Consider the following 27,085-nt stretch of genomic DNA (forward strand, 5'->3'; position numbering starts at 1 on the left):
TGTTCATTTTTTAAACGTATACTCGCACTACCGTTATAAACCTTGTTTAATATTCAATTTGTTTATTTATTTGTGCAGGTGAGTGTAGTGTTTACATCGCATCGGTGGTTCAGTGGTAGAATGCTCGCCTGCCACGCGGGCGGCCCGGGTTCGATTCCCGGCCGATGCAGTCTCCTTTTTTTTCCTTTGTCAAAACCATCTTTTTAATGAAGGAGAATAATTACAAGTTAATATATTCACATAATAAGGAACACATGTACGCAATTTTGGTTAATCTTGGCAATTAGTTCGACGGTGTGCATTTTCGAACACATTTGTTACGCATCAACTTATTTTCGACTTGAAAAAAGAAAATTTAGTGCTTCATATTAAGGAAACGTGCCGGCGGATGCGTATTGCAAACATTTTGACACGGGAATTTTCTCAAGTTTTTTTATTTACATTATTTTTAACTTTAACAGGAAACCTGAGTAAGCGGAGTATATTTTACGTTTTAACAGGAAACAACAGTCATAACGATCAAAAACGTTCATAAACCGAGTAGGTTACAGTTAACTATCTCAACATTTTGAAAGTGAGTCTTTTTCGGCAGATTTTCCAGTTATTTATACTTTTATTTCCGACACATGGTGAGCTTTTAAATACATAGATTTTTATGACCGTGCTTTGGATTAACTGCACCAATTCACCGACAGACGGGCTCTTGTCTGTAACGAAGTGTTGACTTTATCTTCCATAAAAGCGAATAGTTTTTTGTATTAATAGACCATTCGGATTTACAATTCATGTGTAACGTTAACAACCCCGTTACAATAAACTTTACACCAACGACCACTAAATTATAACGAAGTGCACAGACAAAACATAATCAAGACAAATGAAAACGACTGAAATTAACACATGTTGTAAAAAAGAAATGAAATTCTCCAGTGGCACTAATAATAAATTATAATTACCAACGAAAGAGTTTTTTATACAAGTATGTAAAGTCACGCGGAAATTGTTTGAAATTTTAGATGTGAGTGCTTCAAAGTTGCAAAGTTGAATATCAATAAAATTGCAAAAAAAAAAAAAAAAACAAAAAATATATTCTGTAAAAGCTCGAGAAAAAGCCAGCTATTTTAACTCTGAACTTCGGTATTTTTCCCGTTCGTCGTTTTTCATCAATTGCTGATAGTCGAGCAGACAATAGGCTACTGTCTCTCCGAACAACAATAATTGAGAGGTTTTTCGTGTTTTTCGCAATTTTATTATACTTATCTAAATCCAATATTGACAAACGTATTTGTCGCGACATCAAAGCGGCTCTTTTATATCTAACTACCACGAAAAAAATTCACCAGCTGATCTATCCACGTTCATTATTCTGATTCTATGTTTGGACAATGCTCGCAGATTCGCCTGACACATTGTGCTTACCAATTGAGATTCTGCAATCGTGAAAAATTTCATCGCGATATGAAGCTTGCGCACATTATTTGCAGTAGCAGAGAGCTCAAATACTCACATTGAATGTTGAGCGAGGCTTCTGAACTTCGGATGGAGCCGGCTAATGACGAGGTCGAGTCTTCAGCAATGCAGGTGAACTGACCCGCGTCGCGTTCGCGGTCCACTCGAGTTATATGAAGGTTGGAACCCTGCTGATACCGACGCGTTGTGTTGGCTATTTTAGAACCTGCAGGAAACAATTACAACTTATTTACCTGTCAAAACATGCATCAAATCGAGGATTGTGCTCCTATCTCGCTCGAGATTAATTTCTGATTAACTACCTGCACTCTGTGAAACAAAAGGCAATCGTCGAGCATTTATTTTTACAATGCTGTACTTTGAGAATGTGATCATATCACATCTTAAAGGAGTAAACTTACAATTCGCAGGCAATCCGACTTTTGTCGTCTTATTATTGAAGATTTGTTCGATGTGGTGTTTGCTTTGGTCGGTTTTATTAAACAAACCAATAAATAGATCACATATTTACAGAGACAAGACAATTCATCGGTTATTTTATTGATCTCATCGTATTTGAAGGGGATATTCAAGTGAACCAATGTGTACCTTCGAAGGGTCAATAACCAACTAGAAGATTATTTCTTCTATAAAAATAAATTTAACTGATACTCGAATTAACAATTACAAACAATATCAATGTTTCAGAAAAGATAAAAACACCCTACAAAATTAAATTAGACAGTGGAAATAATCAACAAAAAACAAAACTACACCTCAACACTTGTGCAAATCTTTTTCTCTTTCTTCTTTCCGTACTGTAAGCAATAATAACCAAATGCTTTGTAAATAATTAATAAATAGCATATATCATTTTTAATGCGGTAACGAAAAGAACCAAGGTTTTATTTGTGCCAAAATATTATAGGTACAAAGAGAAAGAAAAAATTACAGAGATAAAACCGAAAATAATCATTATTTTCTTGAAAGAAAAATATTATTAATGTGTAGTTCTCAAACAAACGTTTTCTTTGCTCTAAATAATTAACACAAATACGTTAAAAGAATATTTGTTCTTTAATAGTAAAACAGTTACAATATTAAAAAATATTATTATATTATTAAAAACACGAAATTTGATTAGGAAAATTATCTATCGCCAGAACTCGCGCCCCAGAGAAAAATGCCATATAAGGTAAGGTACCAGGAACATGGAAAAAATGTTAAAAAAAAATTATCTATAAAAATTTCCAAGTTATGAGAGTTTAAAGTTTGCACTTAGACTCTATTTATTTCTGTTAGAGAAATAATTTTCCAAGTTTTTTTGCTACAGGCTATTAGAAGAGGAAACAAGTAAGCTGTATCCTAAATTGTAACTCTATTCAATGTTATTTATGGCTTTTATTGGCAAAATTTTTGTACCTTTATTAAATAATTGTAAAAAAACATATACAGGTCGTCAGTATCATTTAATAGACAAAAAATGTCAAATGTCAAAAAATAAATGTCAAAATTTTTATAGATAGAATTTTTTAAACATTTTTTCCATGTTCCTGGTATCTCATCTTACTTGAAATTTTTCTCTGGGGCGCGAGTTCTGGCGCACCCTACCAACAGGCTAAAACAGAATAAGTAAATCTGAAGAAAACAGTGGGTAATCATAATTTTCAGAGCGATTGAAATTGTTTTTCTTAAAAATATAACACAATTAAACATTGATTTAACCAGAATCTACAAAGTTGCACTATCAAAAAACAAAAAGCTTTTCTGTGTTGTATTGTTTAGCAAATTTAAATTTAAAACAATAGAATTAAAATGAAAATGTTATATGCACCGAAATTAAATCAACTGATTTTATTTGGAATAAAATCAACTAACATTTCATTTAATACAGAATTGTTGAACTGTTGATAAAATACAAAACTGACAGGATGTGGCATTTGACTCTGATAATAACCCCAATTACTTCTAATAAATTTCATAATTTCAGATATTTTTGAGTGACACTATCAGTTACAAATGTGTCCAACACTGTCTGCCTCCTACATCATGTTCGAGGAACCCAAACTAGCATAAATACTAATTATGTTGTAAATATACCGCATTTCCAAGAAGGTTCACAGAGGCGGTATTTGTCTTCTTTTTGTAACTTGCCGCCTTTTGGTTGAGTGAATGAGTAAACTAAAAATATCAAACCCCTGTAGCTTTTGTTGAAAATATCAGTTAGAAAAGGGAAAGTTTAATTGAACTTCCGGCAGAAAATTAGCTCATTAAATAAATGTGAACAAAATAGGGTGTGAATATCAAATCCCTGTTATCCACTTACCGTTTAGTTCCCAGTAGTACGTCATCCCTATTCCTGGTGTCACTTTACAAGGTAATGTCACGGGTTTACCTTGCACAACATCTACATTTCTAGGACTCTCACTGAAATATGGATCTTCCTTGCAGATGACCACGTGAACTGGAACAATAATAAGCAAAATGTACAACCCTTTTATTTTATTACTACACAACCCTTCACAATAACCACCCAAGACTTGCTAAAAAGCATATAATTACTTAATTATAACATTTGCTACGATTTATGTCTCCAATTCGTTGCAATTACAAAACAAAGAGTTGGTTCAAACGAACGGCATGTGGCTGGTATTGTGTCATGAAGGCGTTTGAATGCGGTTTATACCACGAACAAAGCTCGGTATATTATTTATAACCCAGTTGGAATTATTATTAAAAAAATGACACAAATACATTTTGTAGCTTTCATCAAGTTTGTCATCCTATTTGCGAATCAATCGTTGCGTTTACAAAATCTATCCCCTAATATTTGATTTCGTTTGGATAGTTTTGTTTGGTGTCCACTTTGTAAATATTTTACCAAACAAATGTGCGATTATGTTACCAGGACAGGACAATTAAATAAGAGCGTCAGAATGACAAAATTACGGAGCTGTGTTTATGCCAGCGTTAAAGTTTCATCGGATATTAGTCCTACACTGGTGGGCCCTTTTATCTCACTGCTTCTGACGAAATATTAACGCACCACAATAATAATTGAAGAAACAGGAAACCGCATTTAATAATTAATATTTCGAGTTGTAATACAACCGCAAACATCTTCATTTTGGTGGTATATAATTTCAAGTAACTTTGTTTAATAAAATATAAGTTTGCTGTCTTGTATAATATGAATAACTAATTTCATGATGGCAAGTTTGTTCAAAAAGTTTACATACATTGTTAGCACTGTATTCATCCATTTATAAGAGTAAAGTTACTCGAAAGTTTACAAACATTACACGTTATTTCAAATTAAAAGCATTACAAAAATATATCCGGGAACTCTTATAATAGTGTTTATTGTACGTAGTTCATATTATTACACTTGTAAATACAAAGTTAAAAAATTAAGAATACTACAAATTTTCACATGTATTGTACATTATTGTAGTTTCTACATAATTCTCACTCTTCAAAATATTGTTGTCAAATGCCATTTTTAATAAATCATTCAATACCTATCAAAGACATTAACAACCACTTAAAAAAACGAGATTTTACTACTCGTATGTTCTTTCGTCTTGTAAGTAATGCACAAACGACTACTAAATATTTTCCCTAAAACTGTAAATTCAATTTTCTTTTTTGATTATTATGCCTGAACTCTTTTTTTGTATTTTTAATTTTAAACATCACAACTACATCATCTCAAAGGTTTCGAATCCAAATTAGTGCAAGAAGTTTGAAATTTTGGAAAGAATTCCTCATATTTATTTTGACAGGTCAGATCTTGTTACTTTCCAGAATTTTAATCTGCTGAAAATGAGATACCTCAACCGAAGGTAAAGTAGGCACCGCCGCGGTAGGTAATAAGAACACCCTTCCTGTAATAAAACCAAACAGTTGTGCCGTTAAAAGTATCAGGTAATTTGCCTCCCTTTAGTCACCTATTACCTATACTGCCTTCGAGAGAAGACACAGACAAAATGTTTGATTTCACCAAACAGATGCCGTTCAATAAAATTAAAACTATGTAGTTGAACAAAGAAATGGATAACTTCTTTCATGTAAATTGAATATTTCTCCACGAACCAAAACCCAGGAGAGCTTAATGCAATAGACACACGCCTAAGTACCTCTTATCACCAAGTGGAACATCTTTGACGGCTTCAAATCAATTCCACATTACGTTCGCACATGTTTCATTGTAGAGATAGGTAAAAGTAGCATCTCTAAATATATCCCTTGAGAAAGCATGTGCAAACGTCATGCAGATGTCGACGGACGTGCATCGGTAACATACCGTCGATTGTTTCGCCTGTAGGGCCCAGACAAAGCATAGAAACACGCTGGACCATGAGAAATGCGCCTGTATTGATTATGCACGCGTGATATGATCACCAGTGGCGTAGATAATGACACAAAGAGTACAACAATAAAACGAGTGGATTGGTCATGGTCTCTGTGACGTCTTCAGACATTGCCACTAAATCATGAATCATCGTCAATGCCTGCAAACGTCTAATTCACTTACAATAAAAGCGAAACACACTTGAACTTGTTTCCACTTTCTTTTAAATATTCAGAGTCCAATTTTACCACTCACAAATTAATACAGGTATAATGCTACATTCCTCTAACAACAGGAAGCATATTTGAATAATTTAATATCATTAAGAAAACTAGGAATTCCTATGCTTTCAAGAATGTATTTATTGCGATCAACGATGTAAATTATCTAATTTAGAAAAAAATTTCTCAGTGGATTCTCTTCCCACATATTTGATCGAATTTAATTTGAAATACCAGAAAATTTTTTGAGCGCCCCATAGGCACACGCCCACTACGCCACTAGAATAGTCATCTCACTGCGTAAAAAACTTGTCTCGATGTGCTAATTTCTACCTGAGGATCATGCCGAAAGCCCAGATCCGATCAGCACCCAAGTGGTATTACAAATGTACAGATCTATATCTATTCTTTAGGAAGAGTTTGCCCCCATAGGTGGATACCGTGCAGTGAAAATGCAAGATCATTATGGGCGTTATAAACAAGACTTTACAACCCTTTTCTACTTGAACCGAGCAAGTATTCACGTTTACAACCCGTAGGATCTCTCCAACGAACAGCCAAACGCAGACGAGTTCCTGCAAGCCGCCACACACTCGATACAAAACAAGCAAAAACAATGCTTGGTATTACCATTGAATCACATTATAGACATACGAAATAATTATAAGCTAGATGACTGACTATTAAGTTGTATTTTTGTGTGAGCGAATGGATTTTTCGTGAATAATAAAGAGCGGATCAAAGACAGCTGAATGCACCATCCTACAGTTGCCGACTTAATGATACGGTGGGTTGCAAGCAGATATTAGTGGTCGTTTTGTATTATGTGAAATACATGTCTTTCCCAAATTCCGTTGAAAAAATGACGGTTATTTTGTAATAATACACTGGGATTTTTTGCTACATATCGGTGTAATTGATTCGAAAAGACCGACTGGAATCTGGAATGTTGAAAAGGCTACCTGTTCTTTCATTTTTCTTGTCGGGTGAGTGAAACGAAGAGGGAAAAAGATTCCACATGATTCATGTGGACAGATATATAGACTAATAATTACCACTCCGACAGGACAATGTATTTCGGTGAACAAATTTTTAATAGTGATCCTGCTAATGAACTATTTTAAATTAAAAATCATACCATCACTGGGATTAATTAGTTTAATGCTAATGTTTACTTTTATAAAATAATAATTATTTACATGTAATGTGTTTTCAGACCAATACACAAATTAGTTGTTAATTGGTGGTACTTCAAAGGTGAATTAATTCCAATAAAACACATTACGCGTATTATTTATCATTTTAAATACATATAGCCATGTCCAGAAATTAATTTATAATTCTACATACATAAATCAATATGTACAACTAAAAGATAAATTAAAAATAAAAAAGAAAAATTAAATCGAGTAAACAAATACAGATAAAACTTTATTGCTTTATAATACTCCGTAAATCCTCAAATATTATTACTTACACTCAATATCATAATATATGATCCAAATTACGATAAAAACGTAACATAAATATCATAACATGAGTGCAGTAGCAAAAGGTAAAAATTATGCATCTACTAAAAAGTGTCTTTGTGATTAAATAAATGTTAAAATACAAATATACCCACTGTAACTCTAAGAATAATCAAAAAGTTTTAAAACGCTCCGATGATTATTATAGAAAGCAATCTATAGAATCTTGAATATTTGAAATAAAATTCAGACTTACCCAACACAAAAAGAAAAAAAATCAAATTAAAGCGAGACATTATGAAAATGATAAATAAACAATCACTATCACGAGTTCACAAATAAATACGAATAAGTTCAAGTTTAGTTCACATTTCGTGTAAAGTTTGTAAGTAATAAAACCGAGAAGCCGTAGTAAAACGATTGATAACGTAACGTACGCAGCCGAAAGCTCTACACCCTACCAACAAACATATGAAACTGGCTAATGCCTGATGAGCCAGACCAGACAGAAGGGAAAACTTGACAGGCGGCAACCGGCAAAGTTTATCCGGTTTATTTGAAAACCTAACAATTCCGAGTTATCTCGAACTTGTACGAACTGGTTCAAGTACAATAAAAATGTATGTAGGCAACACTTTATACGTAATTTTTATGAAAATACTTGTAGTGTAGTCTGTGACTGTTGTATTCAGCATATCATACATATATTATAAATTTCAAGCCAAAAATTATTCAAAATCAATGTATTTTAGATAAAATAATTGCTTACACCGCAGTTTTTAACCAAAATAAAGCAAATTGAGCTATGTCCAATCTAAGTTTGCTCGATTTTAAGCCAGAAATCATTCTAAATCAATGCATTTTAACAAAATAATTGCTTAAATTTAAATTTTCTAAAAAAGTAAAGCAATTTGTGGTATTTAGTTTAACTTTAAATCAGATCAATGTTTTTTAGATCAATATTTTTTACTAAATAAAAAAATAAATGCTTAAATTATAGTTTTCTGTCAAAATAAAGCAATTTGAGCATTTTTAATTTTATACCTATGTACTATAAAAAACTAGTACATCAAAGTTACCTACATGTAAAAATATGTAAGTACTTTGAGAGAAACTAACAACTTGACTATGCTAATATTTGGACAAAAAAGTATGAACCCTAGGTTTTCGCTTAGTGGCTGATGGTTAATAGGTAGTAATAGAACCAAAATAATAGTTATCATACAGTAATTAAATAATATTTTAAAATAAAAACTACTAAAGCTTTATTTATAATCGATCTTAGTGAACGAGTGCGATATCACTACTAGCACTAAAGAAAGTGTGTAACGAATTTTTTTGTGTAGATGATAAATTATTTTCTAAAAGAAAATGTTTATTAAAGTATATGAAAAAATCAAAGAAATTAGGAAAAAACACGGAAATACTTTATTTTGAATTCTTTGAATTCTGAGGTTATATCGATTGTGATCCATCTATTAACATTTGTGATAAGTAATATTAAAATTTTGGCAGTTTTCGTTTTTGCCGACTAGTTTTGACATTGACATTTTATAAACATCTGTTCAACAATTTGACGATTGAAATCACAGACACGTATTGTTTAAATTTATTGTTAAAACAAGTTCATTGTGTTACGCGTTTCACAAGATTTAAGTGCTCTTTTACGTAATTATCAAATAACAAAATTAAGCTCTATGTATAATAACCCGACACTTTTGAAGTGAAAGTTTTAATAGTTTTTTATTGCTTAAATTTGATATCTTGCTAAAAAAAGATTTCTCATCTCATATTTACGTGGACGGAAGATTTTTATTTAGTCTTCAATATGGTCAAGTGTAAGGTATGTTAGAATCACGATTTGATGATTTGGGTTTTCCCAATTCTAAGATATATCATTGTTTATTCCAGGAATGTGGTTGTAATTGTAAAAGATGTTTTGCGAACGACCATGACGTGCATTTGCATGTTGAAATAGAAAATCTCAAACAAAAGTTAGTAGAGCGAGAAAATCATATTGTTACAATGGAGACTAATTTTTTAAATGAGGCTAATAAGTACCCCAGTGGTGAATTGGTAGCACTTAGGGAAGAGTTGCTGACATGGCAGGACAAGTATAGGAGGTAAATTCTTGCAAAATATAGGTTTTTTTGTATAAAAGATGCGCTATTACAATTTGTAATTTTTAAGGCTGTATGATGCTCATAGACGAGTCCAAAGAGTAAACCAAGGTTTAGAAGATAAGTTATTAAAATTAGTAGATGTGTGTGAGACTGAAAAAAGTATGTTAACTAAAGATGTAGCTACTTTATCTCAAAAACTAGCAGAGGCTAATCATACTGTTAAAAAATTAACTGAAGATAATGTAAGTTAATTAACAAAAGTAAGAATAGTGTATAAAATAGTCGTATTTTTTTAGGAAAGATACAAAAATGATGTTTCTTTAGCAATACAATTTCTTCAATGTAAACAAAGTAATTTCGTAGCGCGTAAATTTGATTCAGTAAGTATTCTTTTGCTATATGTAATTTAAATTTTTGTATATGTGTTTTGTAATTAGTTACCCCATGAAGTACAAGTGCAAGTGTCTTCACATATGACAAATAAGCGAAAACCTGAAGAAAAAAAAGTTTCATATGAAGTGAAAAGTATAAAAGTGCCGATCCCCACATTTCCGCCTACAGCAATGGTCTATTCAGTTCCTAAATCACCAAAACCTGATAGAAAAGTAGAACCTGACGCAGAATCACCCCCAGTAGATATAGTATCCGCTGCAATAATGGCTAAAGTTCTTGAAGAGCGCCAAAAGGAAAAATCTTACGCGAAACATTGTGATACCTGTACTTGTTCAAAGAAACTGACTATAGTTTGTGACTTAACCCAGTACACTGTTGGAACCCAAACTGGGGATTACCAAAACTCATTGTGTCTTAGATGTAACGAAAATCTTCCACAAAGTCCCCAAAAAATGCGAATTGTAAAGCACGATTCATCTTCTAAAAAGGTACCAATATACCCGAACGAATCCACCGAAATTGCTCATTCCGGAAACAACATCGTAAAAGTTCAACCAAATAATTTTCTAATTGATGAAACACCAAACCGTGTTTCAGATATGTCAAATAATTTACTGTCCCAACCTGATATCAATTTTTTTAGTACAAACGAAGCTCCTCGTGTTAAAACCTCCAAATCTCCAAAATTGGGGATAAAAGTTGAGCATCACCATTTGTGCAACATGACATCACCCACGTACGAAGTACACAAGGAACAACCCGAATCGGATACAAGTGCCAAAAACGGGTCTTCCGACAATCTCAGAGGTCCTAGGTACTGTTCAATGAGGTTGCAAAGTGGCACAAGAAATATACTATTAGACAACGCTCATAATAACATAGCTCCAGTTTTGTATAAACAACACAAAGTAAAACGCGAAGAGACGCCCACGACACATGATACATCACGCACGGAGTCTTGCTCAAGCGAAGATTTAAAAAATATGTCTATAACTAGCGACCCGTCAGGTCATAATCAACAAGTGGCAGACTGGATACAAAACAATCTAGATAATGATATAAGTAGTTCGGAAAACTCGCAATCAGAGCCGCTTATTCATGAAAAACGAGGAACTTTGGCGGGGGTTGATAAAATCAAATACGCGGAGATGGAAGAAAATGTGAAACGGTTTTTATTTGGGGAGAGCGAATTTTTGAAAACGGTGGAGATTGGAAAATTAAAATACCAAAATTACAGGGAAAAAGATGGAGGAAATGAAAATGAAAGTAGTAGTTCAAGGAGTCACCCTCACACTGAAACAGAGATTTAATAATTTAATGATTTTTTTATATGTACTATTTATTGTTATACAGGTGCAATGAATTGTTAAATTTATTTTTTATGTAGTTATAAGGCAGGTTTCACATTAATAAAATGAGCCAAGGTCACAAGGTGTGTACTCAGTTAACAAAACGGGAAACGGCTAGTTTTTCTCATTTTGTTAGTAAAAATTATTAGGAAATGAGTACTAATAAAAATTCGATTTTTATTAGAAATAAATTATATTGTCTATAACTATTTGACCTTGCCTTATTTTATACGTACGATACTTGCAGGAATAAATGCGGATGTGACTGATTCAAAAAGGTCTAAATGTAATATTGTGGCAAAAACACAATACATATATCATATTAGGGGAACATCTGTAATACATCAATTAGTAAAACTAGCTGCGAAGAAAAGAAAGTTAAATTTGTAATGGAAGTATCGGAAACATTTGCAAAAAAGGAAAAAAACGTTTTTTAATGCAATGCGTATAAAACGACTATCACAACATTTTTAGTACAAATAATTATTTTAATGAAGTCATTGTTTGAACAGCATTTATAGAGAACTGCTTTCAATTGCTCTTGAACAAATGTTTGTACATATTTCTGGCGATATTTGTTGAAGTTGATATAATTAGCTTGAGTTTTTGTTTGTTAATACGCAAAATGTGATTTTTTTACTTATTTTAGGATATTGTCTTTGTTGCAGCGATTGGCTTATTTAAACCTTGTTTTTTTTTGTTTATGATTGAAAGACAGAGTTCTGAGGCTCATTAGTATAATTGCTTCTTTGAAATAATAATTTACTGAAACAATAGTTTCAATATAACTTTATGTATATTCACATTCGTAACTATTGCACTATAAGTACGTTAATTAGCTGTTAAAAATGTCATTCCTTTTTGTACGAGCTTTAAATCAGTGTATTATTTATTTGTATTGCAATGCAAACCACACCTTGAAATGGAGTGATAATTTTATTAATTGAATACAATAGTGTTTTGATGTAATAATTTTGGGTACAATTGAATTAAAGTTAAGGTGACCTTAATCAAAAGTAACCCTTTTTTTGTTCACATCCAGGTTTTCACATTTGTGATCAGTGCTAGTTGCCAAATTTTCTAGTTTTCTAGCGAAAATCTGAATGTATTAAATTTTTCAATCTTTTTATTATTCTGTTATAACCAATATGATAAGCTGTGATTTTTAATATATGTGTGATTTCAAATAGATTAGAGGAAACTCCTGTGACGTCTCATGAGTTACCCGACCAAATGCTTTTATTTATTTTGTTTTAATCATTTATCCGTATGTCTTAAGTGAGATGAGTGTGTTTTGTGGAGTTTTTTTTCTACAAATAGGTAATTGTATGAGAATGACATGAAACAAGTCAACAAGTGCCATGAATTATTAATATTTGTATTGAAGTTTTACGTTTTTTACTGATAGTTACAATTTATAGCAGTGTGATTTAACTTTTTATTGAATTATACTCATTTTATTCTGTATTTTGATTTGTGTCCTTCATGTCATTCTTAATCTAGGTGAAATTTATGTATAAAATATATCTATTACTCCGATTAGTGCAACTTCTTCGTAGTTTTAGTGTAAATACAAATATTTATCCATAACAATGTGGTTTTATTTCACCATTTTGTTTAGAGATAATTTTTCAGAAAAATACAAAGTCGTGAGACAAACAGGTAATTTAGATGAAACACAAGTTTTTTTTTTAATATTGTGTATGCAGATAGTGTTTTCTCATCAAATAAACTCAACCTACAATAAAAAACTTCCGAGTGAATAACTGAATACGAAAATAAGTAAACTGTAAAAGTAAACAGATGTAGTAAGGTAGTGCAAAAGCTTACTCCAGCCATATACGTAAACATAACGGAAGAACTAGTGGATTTGTTAGCACTAACACCTGATATCTTCTATTATTTATTATTGTCTGCTGGATTTAAACATGTAATAAAAGAACTGATGGAATAGTAAGACGAAACTTTCAGTGCTCAGATTTTCCGCTCTTCTTCACATGAAGAAACTGAAACTGCACTTTCTAAGACTTAATTGATAATTGCTGATGATCTCGTAAATTTTGATGGCTCGTTTTGTGAAATTTGCATTCCATACTTTTACACAAAGAAACGAAAAAAGAGATTTGGTATAAAGGAAAAGTTTGAAATGGATAGGGCGCCCTGTTGGTTGTAATTTAATCTCTTGTTAATGTCTACACAAGCGTAATGGTATTGTTGGGGTCACATCATATTATAAACTCATTAATGAGGAAATATCAATTTGACACGACTAAGAAAATTGTTAGGAGGAATAATGAGATGAATACCCCTCTCCTGCTCCTACATAAACCATCCACGACCGTATCAGGATGGATTTTTGGCACCTGGAAATTAAATTGCAAACTGTTTGGGAGTTTCAGTTGTCAGTAGTACTTCTGAAAATCGCTCGTGCTTGTGGCTAACAGGCATAAAATTCGCGTAACTTTTCCAGAAATCAAGCTTTTGAGTCCTTCCTACCGGCTTCGGCATGCTTAGTAACGAACGGATCCAATGCGCGCGCGTTTTGGTCCGCATTTACTTGTAAAACAGACGCAGTGGTGGTCGTTTGCTGGAATCTCGTGGTTGATTGTCCGAGTCACGTTTTGTTAGAGGCTAGTAAATGTTTACAAATGCCAATTTCCGTGTGTTGCGGTTCATAGACAATATTTATTAGAAATGTGACTGTCTGCAGTGATTGACATCGTGTCGTTCTTTAAATATGAGTGACTCGGACAAGAACGATGATGACACTTGGGAAGATTTCTTCGGTGAGTGGTAATCTTACAAGTCAAGGGTTGGGAAATCATCAATGACATCCCTTTATTTCATTGTACTGTTAGTTAATTAAAGCAACCTTGACAAATGGAAAATACGCATTCTGCGGCTAATTATTGTTTCCTTTTTTCGATTTATTGTTGTATCAGAGGTGTAGTAGTTATGTGGTTATTTTATACTGCACGTTATTGTTTTGGTTTGTGTTCAATGACACGCAGACTTTGAGGAATGTAGCTAAATATTTAGTTCCGAAAGGTTGAAAATATGCGTCCGCTTTCTGTTTTTTTTTCTTTCCAAATACTGTCATTGTCTGATTTATTTTTTCATTTTGAATTAGTAGAATGTTGCATAAGTTTTAATTTTAATAGGCTAGGTAATTTAGATTAAGAAAACATTTTTGCACTTGTTGATATGAAGTTATATTTACACAATGTTAATATTGTGAAGAAATGTTTAATACTGAAACAAAACAAAACACAACATTTATAAAAAATCATACTCTTCCGAATGATTTTTGTATCTTTGGGTGGCTTTGCTATATAATTTTTGAATTTCTACATTTTTTGAAAGGAGGTAGAACTTATCGAGACATTTCAAAAGCTCCTCAAAGGTGTTTATGAATTTATGATTTATGAAGTCACCGCAAGCTCCTTTTCTGTTATGCTAATAATAATTATTACCTATATCTTCATTTTGAGCATAAAAAATTAATGGCTCATGGAATAATAATATTTTTTGTTTCCGGTCAAGCAAATTTGCAATTTCTTGTCTTTTGTGGCCAGTGGCTATAAATTATTAACACGCAATTTAATTGTGCGAAAAAAATTACTCACTGTTGATTAAATCTTTCTACGTGCGGAAATTTAAAGACTCAATTATTAATTATACTGCTGTTACTCATGGTTTTGAAGTTTTTCTGTACAAGGCACGTATTTTCCTACATTTTGTTATACATTTGTGCAAATATAGGTTATCAAATATTTATTTTGTCTCATTTTAAGTCAAGCTTTTAAAAAATGCTTGAACAGCTTGCGTACAATCAACAAAATTGCATTGAGGTAATATACGTAAAACTAAGAAACGTCGTATTATGTTAACTAGAAAAGTGACAGTTTTCCTTATACGTCGTAATTTAATGGTGTAGATTGGAATCTGTGGATAAAAACAAGTAAATCCTAAGTCAAACTGAAAATTTATGCGTTGTATAATTTAATAATTCGTAAAAATTCTACAACTTAATTAACTAAATTATGTTTCATATTTACTGTTTTTTTGATTACATCGTCTTTAATCAGTTTTATGATCGTTGACACTATTCAGAGCGGTTATATGGTTCAGGGATTTGAGATGAAACTGAATTATGCAACAGACATGTACCCAATTTTCTTATTGTTAAGGTACAAATATTTATGAACGGATTAGTCTTTGAACTGTGTTCTTATTACGAAATCTAAGCACCAACAATTAATCTACTTTGCTGCTACAAAGCCAAACACTTGTTTTGTTTTATTAGAAAAATTGCATTATTACAAACACAGTCATGCAAATTTGCTTTTGCTCTTGCTTATTTTATTATCTTGGTTATATTTTTGTCCCAGTGCGTGACTGGATTTTTTGCATTTTGAACCGAGTAATACACGATTTAAAATTCTTGCACTTGACATAACGTGGGTATTAAAATGCCAACGATATCATATTTTGATACTATTAACGTAACATTTAATCCGTGAAGGACAGTTACCTTTTGTTTACAGTTCGTATTTATTTTAAACAGACTTTGGACTCCGTCAAATGACCCTTAATTTATTACAGTTTATTTATAAATTTTTTGATGAGTTTTGATAAATCCTCGATTTTCGTTACATTTCGATGTCGACAGGTTGTAATCAGTGAAACTGTGACAATAGGACATTGATCATTGACTACCCCATTTATGGAGTTTCCGGTATATCAGTTGATTGCAATTTGGCACTCCTATTAGTATTGTGAACGAAAGAAATCCTTTTGTTTGCGATTTACGTAAACGTTTTCAAAATGGGAAGTTATATGACGGTGTTACTTTCATTCATGGCGGAAAGACATTTAGAAGTAACCGCAGAGGGCGGATGACGATATTTATAAATGGCTCTACGGATACAAATATTTACAGACTGCAATAGACATACCCCCATTACACACTAAACGTTTGCCGTTAAGACACGTATAAATTTACTTCCGTTTCCACAGTCTATGATACATAGATCCGGTGTCCTTCTTTCCATAAAGAACAGTTCTATTATTTTAACTGTAGACTTGCATCAGAGATTGAATTTATATTCTGTAATCGTGCTAGTCGGTAAAACACTGCAAGGGATGTATTATCAAGTTGGTAATTCTAGGAAGTATCTTTAATAATAGCTTTTTTGGAAGAGCTGCATTGTTATTTTAAACTAAAGGTAAAGAAATGACTAGAATGAAATTTGTTTGAATTGTAGTTTTCACAGCGCAGACACACCTTATAATAATTTCATCTGTATTTTTTTGGGCAAGTTGCACAAGTTTACACATACACCTTTTGCAATGTTTGCCATCTGATTGATTAAGCCACAAAATATTGATAATATGTAATAGAAAAAATAGGACATCGAGAAAATACATTTGATTAAACAAAGCAAATATCATTTTTCAAGTATTTTGCTGTTAATTGAACCTAAACATATTGGACTTGATGGAAATCCAAGAAAGAACCACTTGCAACCGTCTAGGTACACAAGCGACGTTATTTTTCACTGTAAAGTAAATAATACCATGAAATGCACTATGCTTCGTTCATTATCGTTGAGATAAGAGTGCATACACAACTAGAACGTCTGTAATTAGTGGACTTTTGCGAAATTCAACAGATATTGTCAATGACCTTGCACAAAGAAACCTCAGAAGGCTCAATTAGCAACTAGTCTGTAAAAATAAGAGTGGTAACAAATACTTATAATTTAAACATAAAACAATCCCACCAAACGAGTCTTGTATTTATTGCCCCACATAAGATTGCCTTTTGTAGAATATGGTAGATGTGGGGTAATAAATCAGCAAGTAATTAGCTGCGGAGGGCTTGTGGTGTTAATTTTATTAGATTTTTTCAAACTATGAGTGAGTTAATAGATTGTTGACTTCAAAGTTTGGGGTAATAATTACCAATTTTTGAAGTGACAAGTTGATGTTTCCCGTCGTCATATTTATGTAAGTGAACATTAAAACATGCTTATTTTTAAATAATACTTTCACTTTATGGTGTTTGTTGTGTAATAATAATTAACCTATCTGAGAAAACTGATGTGTTCGAATTAGTGTTTACAAGGGTATTTGTGGTTTTTAGGCCGAACACGCAACTGCAAAAATATTCCGGGGTTATTAGCATACAAATATCGTCGAGTCCAAAGGGTAGACACAACAAAATGAATAAAATGCAGAATAAATCACTTCATTTTGTCGAAAGAATCGGTCGTGACAGCCACATGGTATAAAAAATCAATTAAAACGGTTCTAAAACAGGCATTATCTTCCGAATTTCGACACAAATCGGTCTTTTGTGATATTAGACGCTATCATTGCGAAGAGTTCGGCATTTTGTTCCAATTTTAACACCGGTATTCTCATTCACAAGTGGGGTAAATGCATAAAGAACAACATATGCTATTGTTGGTGTGGGCAGCGTATTATTTACAGTGGGACAGGTATGTTTTAAGAACTTGTAGCCGTGGGTCGTTCGCCGGTATTTTGAGAGTTCTTTTGGTCGATATTTGTTTATGTCAGATTACGAAATTCACTTTTCTGCTAATGATTTGCTGCATTTTGCGTTTGCTCGAGGTCTACTTCATTTGTGTTCGACAAGGTGCACGGGATCGAGAGGATCGATGGTAAGTAATGATTTGTTGTGCTTTATATTTTCTACTCGATATTCAAATTAGTAAGAAGGTCGTAACGGTTTTTAACACTTCAAGTATAAAGAAAGGTGTTTTAAATACAACCTCAATGAAAATAGTCTTGCAAGAATGAATTACGTCATTGTATACATTCATCTTAAAGCGAAAGTATAAAATAATTAGTATCTTGTTTGTAAAAGTTAAACACACTAATAAAGCAATTATTGTTATTTATATTGTTCAAATTTGAATTTATGAAAAAAAATTCCGTAATCCAATTACTTGAAGTATCAATCAAGGGAGTATTGAAACTTCATGATTTTAATCGCTTCAACTTTCATTTGCATTTTCTGCAGTGAACGTAGGACGAGGTCAATAGTCGGAAATTCATTTTCTTATTCCTAATTTTATACGTCCGTAAAAGCAGCGTTTAGTAATTTTACGAACTAAAATAGCTGTGTTTAATCATAGGTGTAATGTCTCGTTGAATCATTCTAAATTGTAATGTTTTTCCAACAATTACCGCCAAGATTTATAGTAAGAGATGTTGTACTTAAATCGCAATTAGACTTCACATCACAAAAAACTCATTTCAAGGTATTATTGATGATCCTTGAGGTGTGTTGTTAAGTAATTCATTGTGGAAACACGCCCAAATTAGTCTGGTCTAGACGCTTTTTACAAATTACTGTATCCTCTCCATATCACGTCGAAAGGAAAGACGCATTAAAAATAGGGTGCATGGATATGTGAGAACCGTTTTAGAAAGCATTTCAGGTATTAGATTTCTTCTCTGGAAGTTGGTATGAAGAAAAGACTTTTTGCTTGAATGCATTAGAGTGGCTAATGTGGAACCAATCGATTAGAACAATATCCTGATATAATTTACCAATGCCTTTTCGCAATTTTCACAGTTATTTCGAGGCTTCGATAATAAATATTTATCAAGGCAATTAAAATGATCTATAACTTGTGTCACTGGGAATGATATACCAACGTGAAGGAAAATAAGCATAAACCAGTCTAATTTTGAACTCTAGTAAATAGCAAAGGTATCTAAAAATACAGTCTTATTTTTAATAGGAAAAGTCCTCTGGAAAGATCCCTGAAGGCACTTGTTCATAACTGTGCTCTTGAACTTGGTTACCCTTTGAAGAGTAAACAGTGAATGTTCAACAGCTGAGCAAAGATAATATCGAGAACTTCTTATTTACGCTGGAAGGGATAAGAATGAGGAACGACATCTAATAATAACCGAGTATGTCGAGAAGTTTCAGTTTTTCAGGTATTCTTGGAGTTCATTTTTCTCGTGTTAAAGGCGTACATATGGAGGATGTATTGGTAATGTTACAGTTTCTAATCGGTTGACAGTATCGCCCCATCTTTTGCGGATGTACATGTTATAATTAAGTTATGTTATGTCAGTTGTTACGAATCCTGATAATCGTGTTCGTTGTGTTATCTCGACATGGCAGATTATTAATGAACGGCTGGAAATATTGATTAAGAAGAACAGAAAAGTCGTTATTGTGGTATTTTATTTCTCGCAGATGTTTGTATTCATTTTATTAATTTATTTTTATTGCAAACACTGATTTGTTTGTTTATAAAAGTTACTTAAATTACATCAATGTGTGATCTTTTGCGATCTTTTTTAAATATATTTATAGAGGACTAGCTAAATCAGTCATAGATTTCTTTAAAAAATTAAGGCAAATATGAGTATTCGTAAAGGTTATGCTGCTGTTTATGATAAAAGTTGCTTATGTGGCAAATCAGTGTTATTTATTTGTTTTATCTACGATTAAATATGTATGAACATAAATCAAATAAACCAACTGGAAAAATGATTTTGATTTTTCTATTAAATTATTCACATGCCACACCTGTTGATTGTCATTAGACACGTGCAAATTTTGAACTTCCAATTATAAATTTTTCCTAACAAGCAATTATTTAACGGTTTTAATTGCGTTTAATTTTTCGCACATCATAAACTACTTATCACTTCCGTTTTTTTTTTGTAAAGTGACAACAGTTTATTGCTTCTCAAATGTTGATAAGAGTAATTTTAATACATTTTTGAAAAGTGTCAAGAAATTAGAACACAACGAATTGTTTTCTATCTTACGTAAAACAAGTATATAAATGGCTCTTTAAATTGGAGCAAGTGTATAAATTCAGACTGAAGAATAGAATCACGTCAATTAAACTATTCTGCAATATGTAAACGTTTAAAATGGTTGTTGATGTTGAAACTCCCAATTTATTGTTTTCAAAGTCGGTAGTTGGCTATTCTAACCTGGAGCTAGAATAATACACAAGTTTATTACAAATTCTTAGGTTGTTAATGTCTTCATAATTTATAATCTTTAAATCAAGAAGAAAATAAGAATTAGAAGTAGATTTTAAGACAGGTAAAAGCAGTAGTTTACTAATTTATTAGGTGGTAATAAAAATTTACAGGCCGTTCAAACTGACAAGAATTTTACTATTTAACTGATTTTTATTATTACAGTTAGGTAACTTTCTTGGATCTAGACATTTCAGTCAAAGCTTTATGTATTATCTTACTTTTTTCTCACACTTTTTCTTTATTTTCAGTTGAGTTTTCTAAAAATTTCCACATTTTACTGAATCTTAAACCACGAATCATTTCATTTATTTTGGCTGACCGGAAAATATTTGGTGCTGTTCCAAAATTTGTTGTTTGACCCAATAATTTTTCACACATACATTACTGATTTCCTCTTGGTTTTTTGTGTAAACACTGTATAATTATCATAAATATAATAAAGAGTATAAAATGTAATATTTGTCAAATTATTGTTCAGTGTAATACCTAATGTAAACATTATTTAGATAATTCTATTGTTACAGATTGTAGTATTGTCGTAAAATTATTTTAACGTCGATTGTTGGTTCGTAGGGTCAATGTTTTGATAAATACATTCCTTAAAACAGCTTATTAACAATTTTTTTGGTTTTGAGTAGTATAATCGATATTTTGTGGATTTTCTTACTTTTTGAATGAACTTTTGCATATTCTGTTTTTTTTTGTGGTCTGGTGTGCGCAAGCCATTTCCTCGATGGTATCAAGCATTGCCCTTTCTTGAACCGAGTTCATCACGGTTTATTTATATCTTCAATAAAAACTCGGCGTACACGTAGAGATAGAAGGCCGTATTGAATACCGAGCTCCATAAAACAGTCCGACTGCCGCCTGAACCATATTAGGCATAATGTAACATTGTCTTCCTTCCAAGTTCTGTCCTGAGCTTCTCTCCGAGTGCAGTGCGTACCAGGTCTTTGCATTTGTACAACGTATTCTCCATCAGCTACCATCTTATATAATAACATGGTGTAGGCGAGCAGTTTGTTTTGGTCATCCCAAAAATGGATTTCTTCGGTCAAGTTGAAGGTAATTTTATATTGTGTTATAGAGTGGGTGTACGTCTGGTACTCGAGTGTTTTATGTTATCGTTAAGGGGCGGTAGGTGTTCTGGGCTTCCCACATTTTTTTTCCACCTGCTTGCTAAGAAATATTCAAACTTATAAAGAACAACTTTCCGAATTTAGCTTTTTTAGCTGTGATTGCAATTTGGATAAAATTTCACTTTTGGCACAATTTGTAAAACCAAAATAACACATCTTGCAACATGTGTAAAGCACAACTGTCACTAAAATTAATTTAAATTTTTATAACACATTTTATCATTGCAATTACATTTTAAGTGGCATGGTTTGAAAAGAAGAGCTATAAATTTTGAATAAAGTTAAGTAGTTAAACAAGTTTTGAATTTTTCTTTCGATAAACTTCCCTGTACGTGTAACAGTTAAAGCGCCTGTTTTTTTTAGCTGACGCCTCGTAGCTTTTTTATTTACAGTTAATTTTGAATGGGGAAGTGATTTGTGAAACAGGTGGTGTTATTTTTGATTACATTGTGTTGTGTGGGTTAAGGAAAACTATTTTTTCATTATTATTACACTTGTGTTTTTTTTTTGCTCTATATTGGAGTGGGCACTAGAACTTGCCTCATCTTGTACGAGTTACACTGTATTTAATTGCGAAGTGTCTGCCATTTATAATGTTTTGTTGTGAAATAATGCAGTTTGAGTTTCACAATACGTATTGATTTTATCAGTTGGGATGCAATTGCTTTCTCATTTTTCTCCTAGCATAATATTGCAACCAGAAGCTGCTTCATCATACGATGATAAGCTGATAGAAGCAACAATTGCATTGCAATTCACGGCCACTATAACATTGTGAAATGACTATTCTTATCATTTTCTTAAAAAGTTCTCATGCATTTTATTCCAGACAACTGATATTTTTTGAATGGAATGGCAATGAACTTTGCTGTGTATGCATTATTATCCTTTCACCAAAATAGAAAAAACCCACCCAGTTTCAGTTCTTTTCATCTCGGGACGCATTAACTCGATTTTGTTTGTACAATTGTGAAACAAATGTACATACAAATGCTAAAACTAGTCGTGTCTTAGAAATACGCCCTTCGTGGTTTGATCGTGTCAGGAGCTGTTTTACGACTTTACAACAAGTCGGTGTACCTCAGAAGCATGGTTTGTCGTTCAGGTGTTAATTGAAATTGCTATCGTAAGCTTAAGAACACGTGTATTTGTAAAATTGACTTGATTTCTACTGTTGTGGAGCGATATTTACGAGGGGAAAAATGGGCGCGCCATGACTTTTGCGGACGTTGTGTTTTCTCCTGCAAATCCACTGTTGGGTGATTGAAGTTCTCCCTATGTTTGTTGATTACAGTTTATTGAAGATCCCCTATGATATGGCCAAGGGAATAAATAAGAGTTGTACGATTTATGTTACAGGAGGGTAAAATTTTCTACCCCCGCAGTGTTTATACAATAGGCTTTTTATTTGATTAAAGCGAAATGTTTTTTATTAGTGGTGAACAGTTGTCAGTAATTTGAGCAAAGAAATTTTATATTATCACGGATGATGTGTAATAAAATAATGTGTACCTACCCCATGTACTTTGTATTTTTCACGAAACCAGATACATAAGTTTATAGGCTGTTTTATGTCTTATAAATTTGGAATTTTATTAAAGATTTTATATAATATATTTGTCATATAACGATTTTGTCTGGAAGAAGTTTAAAAAAAATTGGCTAGTGCTACTTTTTTTTTGTTAATTTCAAAGCAGGTATTAGTTATTTAAAAGAAATAATTTGCTTGAGCCTGAAATAAAAAATGTCAACAATAAATCAAATTGACAAGTTACTGGCCGTTAAATATTAATAAATTCTGTACATTATAACTTTGAATGCTTTGCTAAGAGATGTTTTTTTTTAGATTTTGCCATAATAAAAATCATTTTAAATTTCCTTCTAAGAATGACTGCTTTTTCGTTTGATCTCGGACAAAATTAACTCAGATGTAACTTTATTTTACATTTTTGGCGACATTTCGGTTCTTTATACTCATTGTGTTAAAATAATTTCACAACAGAGAATTTATTCAAAAATAAAGCACATCTATACAAGATTTAGGAAAAATTACTAAACTGCTATACAGAAAACTTGACTATTACCACTATATAAATTGCAAATTAGACAATTTTCTAAAGTTTTGCTGAACTAAAACCCGAATGTTTTTTATGATACTGAAGATTGTTTAAATTACTACTTTCATATTGCCCTTACTAATAAAAACAGTTTTTTTTTGTAATAAATTTCGGATTAGAAGAGAATTAAAAAGGGTATTGACCAAATAATGTTGTTGGTGGATAGCTTTATCCTAAATGATTCTATTGTGTAAAGCTACTGAAGAAACAAACAGGTACTTAAATTCAGTCAGTTGAATAAAATTTTCAGTGTTTAATTAAATCAAATGGTCTGCTATTCATGAGATGTATTTTTATGCATACTTATTTAACAGTATTTTCATATAATGTGCTTTCCGTTTTTTATAAGACATGTCATACGTATAAATGTAACTATGCATATTGTATTATATTATGCCATCTGTACTTGGTTCTAAATCCTGTGGGAGCTTACACATCCGGTGAATAATGTGTTGGCTGGAACAACCAGACGAAATATGTGATGCCCTTATTTAATATTCTTAGGGTGTTACGATAATTCTTTTATTCTTTTTGAACACTTAAAAAACTAACAATTTGATCGATTCAAAAAGGTATTACTGCCCATTGTGGTGTTACCAGTGCACATTGAAATCTCTTCTAATATGGTCAAGCCTGCGTCATTTTCCACATTGTTGTGTTGGAATTTTTAAATCTCGGTACTCATTTCAAATTATGATTACACAAAATGTCCACAAATACACCATTATATAAAAATAAAGAATTGAGCAAAAACTCGTCGCCGTCGATAGTTTCTCCCAGACGGCATGAACCAATTTCTTTAAAGCGTATGATCATGGTTAAGACTTGAGAGGTATGTAAAAGAAAAGCGACGGTCGTGATGACATTTTTATGCAAGAGGCAGCAACAGTGTGTGAGAAAAGGCAGCAGCCGCCGAGATGGCGAGACGCGACCACTACTGATTTCAGCCGTTTTTTCGTGTCGCTTCAAGTGGCCAATTGATGTTAATTATTTTTTTAACACGGTTTTGCACGGTGGTAATTGGACTTGTGCGGAAGCAGTTTGTACACTTAAATATCGGCTTCGAAAATGGATTTGACAGAAACCAGATGGATAAAGGAGGTGAAGCTAAATCCGTGCAGGCATTAGTGATAGCGGCCTAAGAGCTCGAAAAGCTCTTTATCAGACCACCAAGGAAACGGAATTAATGACGACTTTCAGAGGCTTATCGGGGCCGCGTGAAGAGGTTGCTTAGGTGCCCATAATGTAGGTTATTTTTATATTTTTATTTATTCTTTTAAGCCAAACGCCAAGCATTTATTTTTTGTCTTTTTATTTCAAGTTTTGTATTAAATACAGTATAAGCAAACGACATTCATGATTTAAGAAACAAGTATATACAGGGTGAGTCAGTTCTATTGATCTGCTGAAAATAATAATCATTTGTAGTTACTTACGTCAAATCTAAATACAGTGCAACCTCTTGAATCTGCACATTTAAAATTACGATAGATTGAACATTTATCAGGTTGTATGGTTTGTATGTACATCTTGAGCATCAAAAGCCTATAGAAATTAAAGGCAAAAGAAAAAATCTGTAAAGCCTTTTTCTTTTACTACATGTCAGTTATTTTTTGAAGTATTTTACTTATTTTTTAAGTATATATACTTTACACTTTTTTAAAAAAAAAGGCAATCTTTGGCTGAAAAATCTGCATGAAAGAGAAAATGTAATGTAATTTACCTGTTCTCAGAAAGGTCTTGACTGTTTAAATAGGGAAAATTATGACCTTGCTATTTATGTTATCAAAAATCTTCAGTGCAGTATTATTATCGTTCTGCTGTTGCACGTTCTTAAATTATTTTGACATATACAGGTGTTTATGGGTGGCACGCTCAGATTTCAAGTTCTTTTATGTAGGACGCCATCTAGAATGGAAGTTTAATGTTATGTTCTTGAACAAAAAAATTTCCTTTTGGATAAGAGCGATTTATCAAAAAAATTATTATCGAAGAGAGATCATATGATTTTATTTTAAATGTTACCTTTGTTTATGGGATATGTTAAGCATGGTATAAACCCATAAAAATGGTAGACATGCAGCTCGTGGGCACTCAGTGCTCATGATTTACCTTCTCAGGGGTGGTTACGTTCTGGAGCACCCACAGAGTCGGCGCCTATGTTATAATCGTTTCAACATCCGGCAGTTATTGTAAATTGTGCACTTTATTTTCAACCTCCGAACCCAGATCTTATGAAATGTTTAGTTTATCAATGCAACATAATAGAAGTCCCAGCTGGTGGTACCACTTGTTCAAATTCCATTTCACGCCTTCCTGTTGGGTACTACTCGTGTATTATGGATTTTTATAAGTTACCGGCCTTCGAAATTTTTAAATACCCGTTACTTTAATTGGATAGTCATATTATTAATATACTTTTGTGATAAGTGACAGTCTTCTGGAACACCCATTTCATTTTGTTTACAATAGACTTCCACGACTCTTGCATTTATTTTCAAATGTTAAGACTGTCACACATTCGAAAGCTACTTTACAAGAAACACTTGTCATATTATGTCATGTCTAGTCACAGTACCTGACGTACTCAGTAGATCATGCTCAGCAAGACTCCAATATAACTACTGCAATTATTCACATTTAGTCAAACTTCGTTGTGATGAAACGTCTCCTCGACACGCTTGATTGCTCTACATGCATTTTTGTCAATTTTTTTTGTAGAGATTGCTTGTATTACCTTCCAAACCAGTAGCCAAAACATCTTTATTGTATGTATTAAATCCAGTTTAAAAATTTCATGCGATAAGAGAAAGCAGTACAATGTCTTTATAAAAATGTCAAAGTAATGTTTTTATTTTCAAATAATTTTGACATCCAAAAGTAAACTTCCTAATTATTATTTGCATGACAAATAACAATGATATCTTTCAAGGTTGGATTACGTTATAGATATTTTATGGTAGAAACTGATATTTTACAATTTATCGAAATGTCTACAACAAGCATTTTTATGAGGCTATTTATATGAAATATATAATTTTGTTATCACTCAACTTAGGCGGCAATTAACCAAAATATTTTAAAGGGTTTGTCGGTGCTTTGAAGGGCGAAATCTTGAACTTTTACGGCCATTAATAGGTTAATGCCTTCATCCAGACAGATTTTTTTCATTTTCGGTGTTGATTGTTTTGTTACTCGTAAATGAAAACTTCTATTCCATTATCTCCTGACAAGCGACATGCAGGTTTATTGAAATTGGATATGAGCACGGTTCAAAACGTCTAACTCTTATCACATGAGTGGTGTTTTGGGACGAAAGTCGTTTATCGATTTTAAAGTGGGTCATGTCTTCTCCATATGGTATAAACTATTTTTTCCTAATCCAACAGGACGTGGGCAGGACCTGTCGGTTTATTCTTA

The 27,085-nt window shown here is 32.4% G+C and overlaps 3 protein-coding genes and 1 non-coding gene across 8 annotated transcripts in view; 3 read left to right on the forward strand and 1 right to left on the reverse strand.

Moving 5' to 3' along the window:
• LOC123014070 (tyrosine-protein kinase-like otk) overlaps positions 1-7,999 on the reverse strand; it is a 35,248-nt gene extending 27,249 nt beyond the window's left edge. The window contains exons 1-3 of the mRNA XM_044412940.1: positions 7,750-7,999; positions 3,776-3,913; positions 1,508-1,675 (exon numbers count right to left, since the gene is read on the reverse strand). Of these exons, the coding sequence (XP_044268875.1) occupies positions 1,508-1,675; positions 3,776-3,913; positions 7,750-7,789 (346 nt within the window). The 5' untranslated portion in view covers positions 7,790-7,999. The remainder of the gene's footprint in view (positions 1-1,507; positions 1,676-3,775; positions 3,914-7,749) is intronic.
• Positions 99-169, forward strand: Trnag-gcc. The gene has a single exon. It is a non-coding gene; the product is annotated as a tRNA-Gly (tRNA).
• Positions 8,000-9,047: 1,048 nt separating the features above from the next.
• Positions 9,048-12,867, forward strand: LOC123014143. The gene is made up of 5 exons (XM_044413063.1): positions 9,048-9,336; positions 9,405-9,616; positions 9,684-9,858; positions 9,913-9,996; positions 10,054-12,867. Exons 1-5 carry the CDS (start codon positions 9,322-9,324, stop codon positions 11,317-11,319), a joined length of 1,752 nt encoding a protein of 583 aa, XP_044268998.1. The 5' UTR covers positions 9,048-9,321; the 3' UTR covers positions 11,320-12,867.
• Positions 12,868-13,929: 1,062 nt separating this feature from the next.
• LOC123015063 (pleckstrin homology domain-containing family G member 1) overlaps positions 13,930-27,085 on the forward strand; it is a 38,472-nt gene continuing 25,316 nt past the window's right edge. The window contains exon 1 of one of the 5 annotated variants that reach the window (XM_044414501.1): positions 13,930-14,144. In XM_044414501.1, coding sequence (XP_044270436.1) covers positions 14,096-14,144 — 49 coding nt within the window. In that variant the 5' untranslated portion in view covers positions 13,930-14,095. Of the gene's footprint in view, positions 14,145-17,348; positions 17,371-17,909; positions 18,048-21,353; positions 21,475-24,814; positions 24,911-27,085 lie in introns of those variants that run through there. The other 4 variants (XM_044414505.1, XM_044414503.1, XM_044414502.1 and 1 more) reach the window with 4 other exon arrangements.

This window comes from Tribolium madens, unplaced genomic scaffold, assembly GCF_015345945.1.
Source record: "Tribolium madens isolate multiple individuals breed KSU strain unplaced genomic scaffold, Tmad_KSU_1.1 Scaffold_97;HRSCAF=244;Tcas5.2_LG3a, whole genome shotgun sequence".
Taxonomy (NCBI): domain Eukaryota; kingdom Metazoa; phylum Arthropoda; class Insecta; order Coleoptera; family Tenebrionidae; genus Tribolium; species Tribolium madens.

Bases quoted from the DNA above. Each gene is read 5' to 3' on its own strand.
- LOC123014143 (XM_044413063.1), top strand. The intron at 9,617-9,683 runs GTAAATTCTTGC...GTAATTTTTAAG, and splicing joins TGGCAGGACAAGTATAGGAG to GCTGTATGATGCTCATAGAC. The intron at 9,859-9,912 runs GTAAGTTAATTA...GTATTTTTTTAG, and splicing joins AAAAATTAACTGAAGATAAT to GAAAGATACAAAAATGATGT.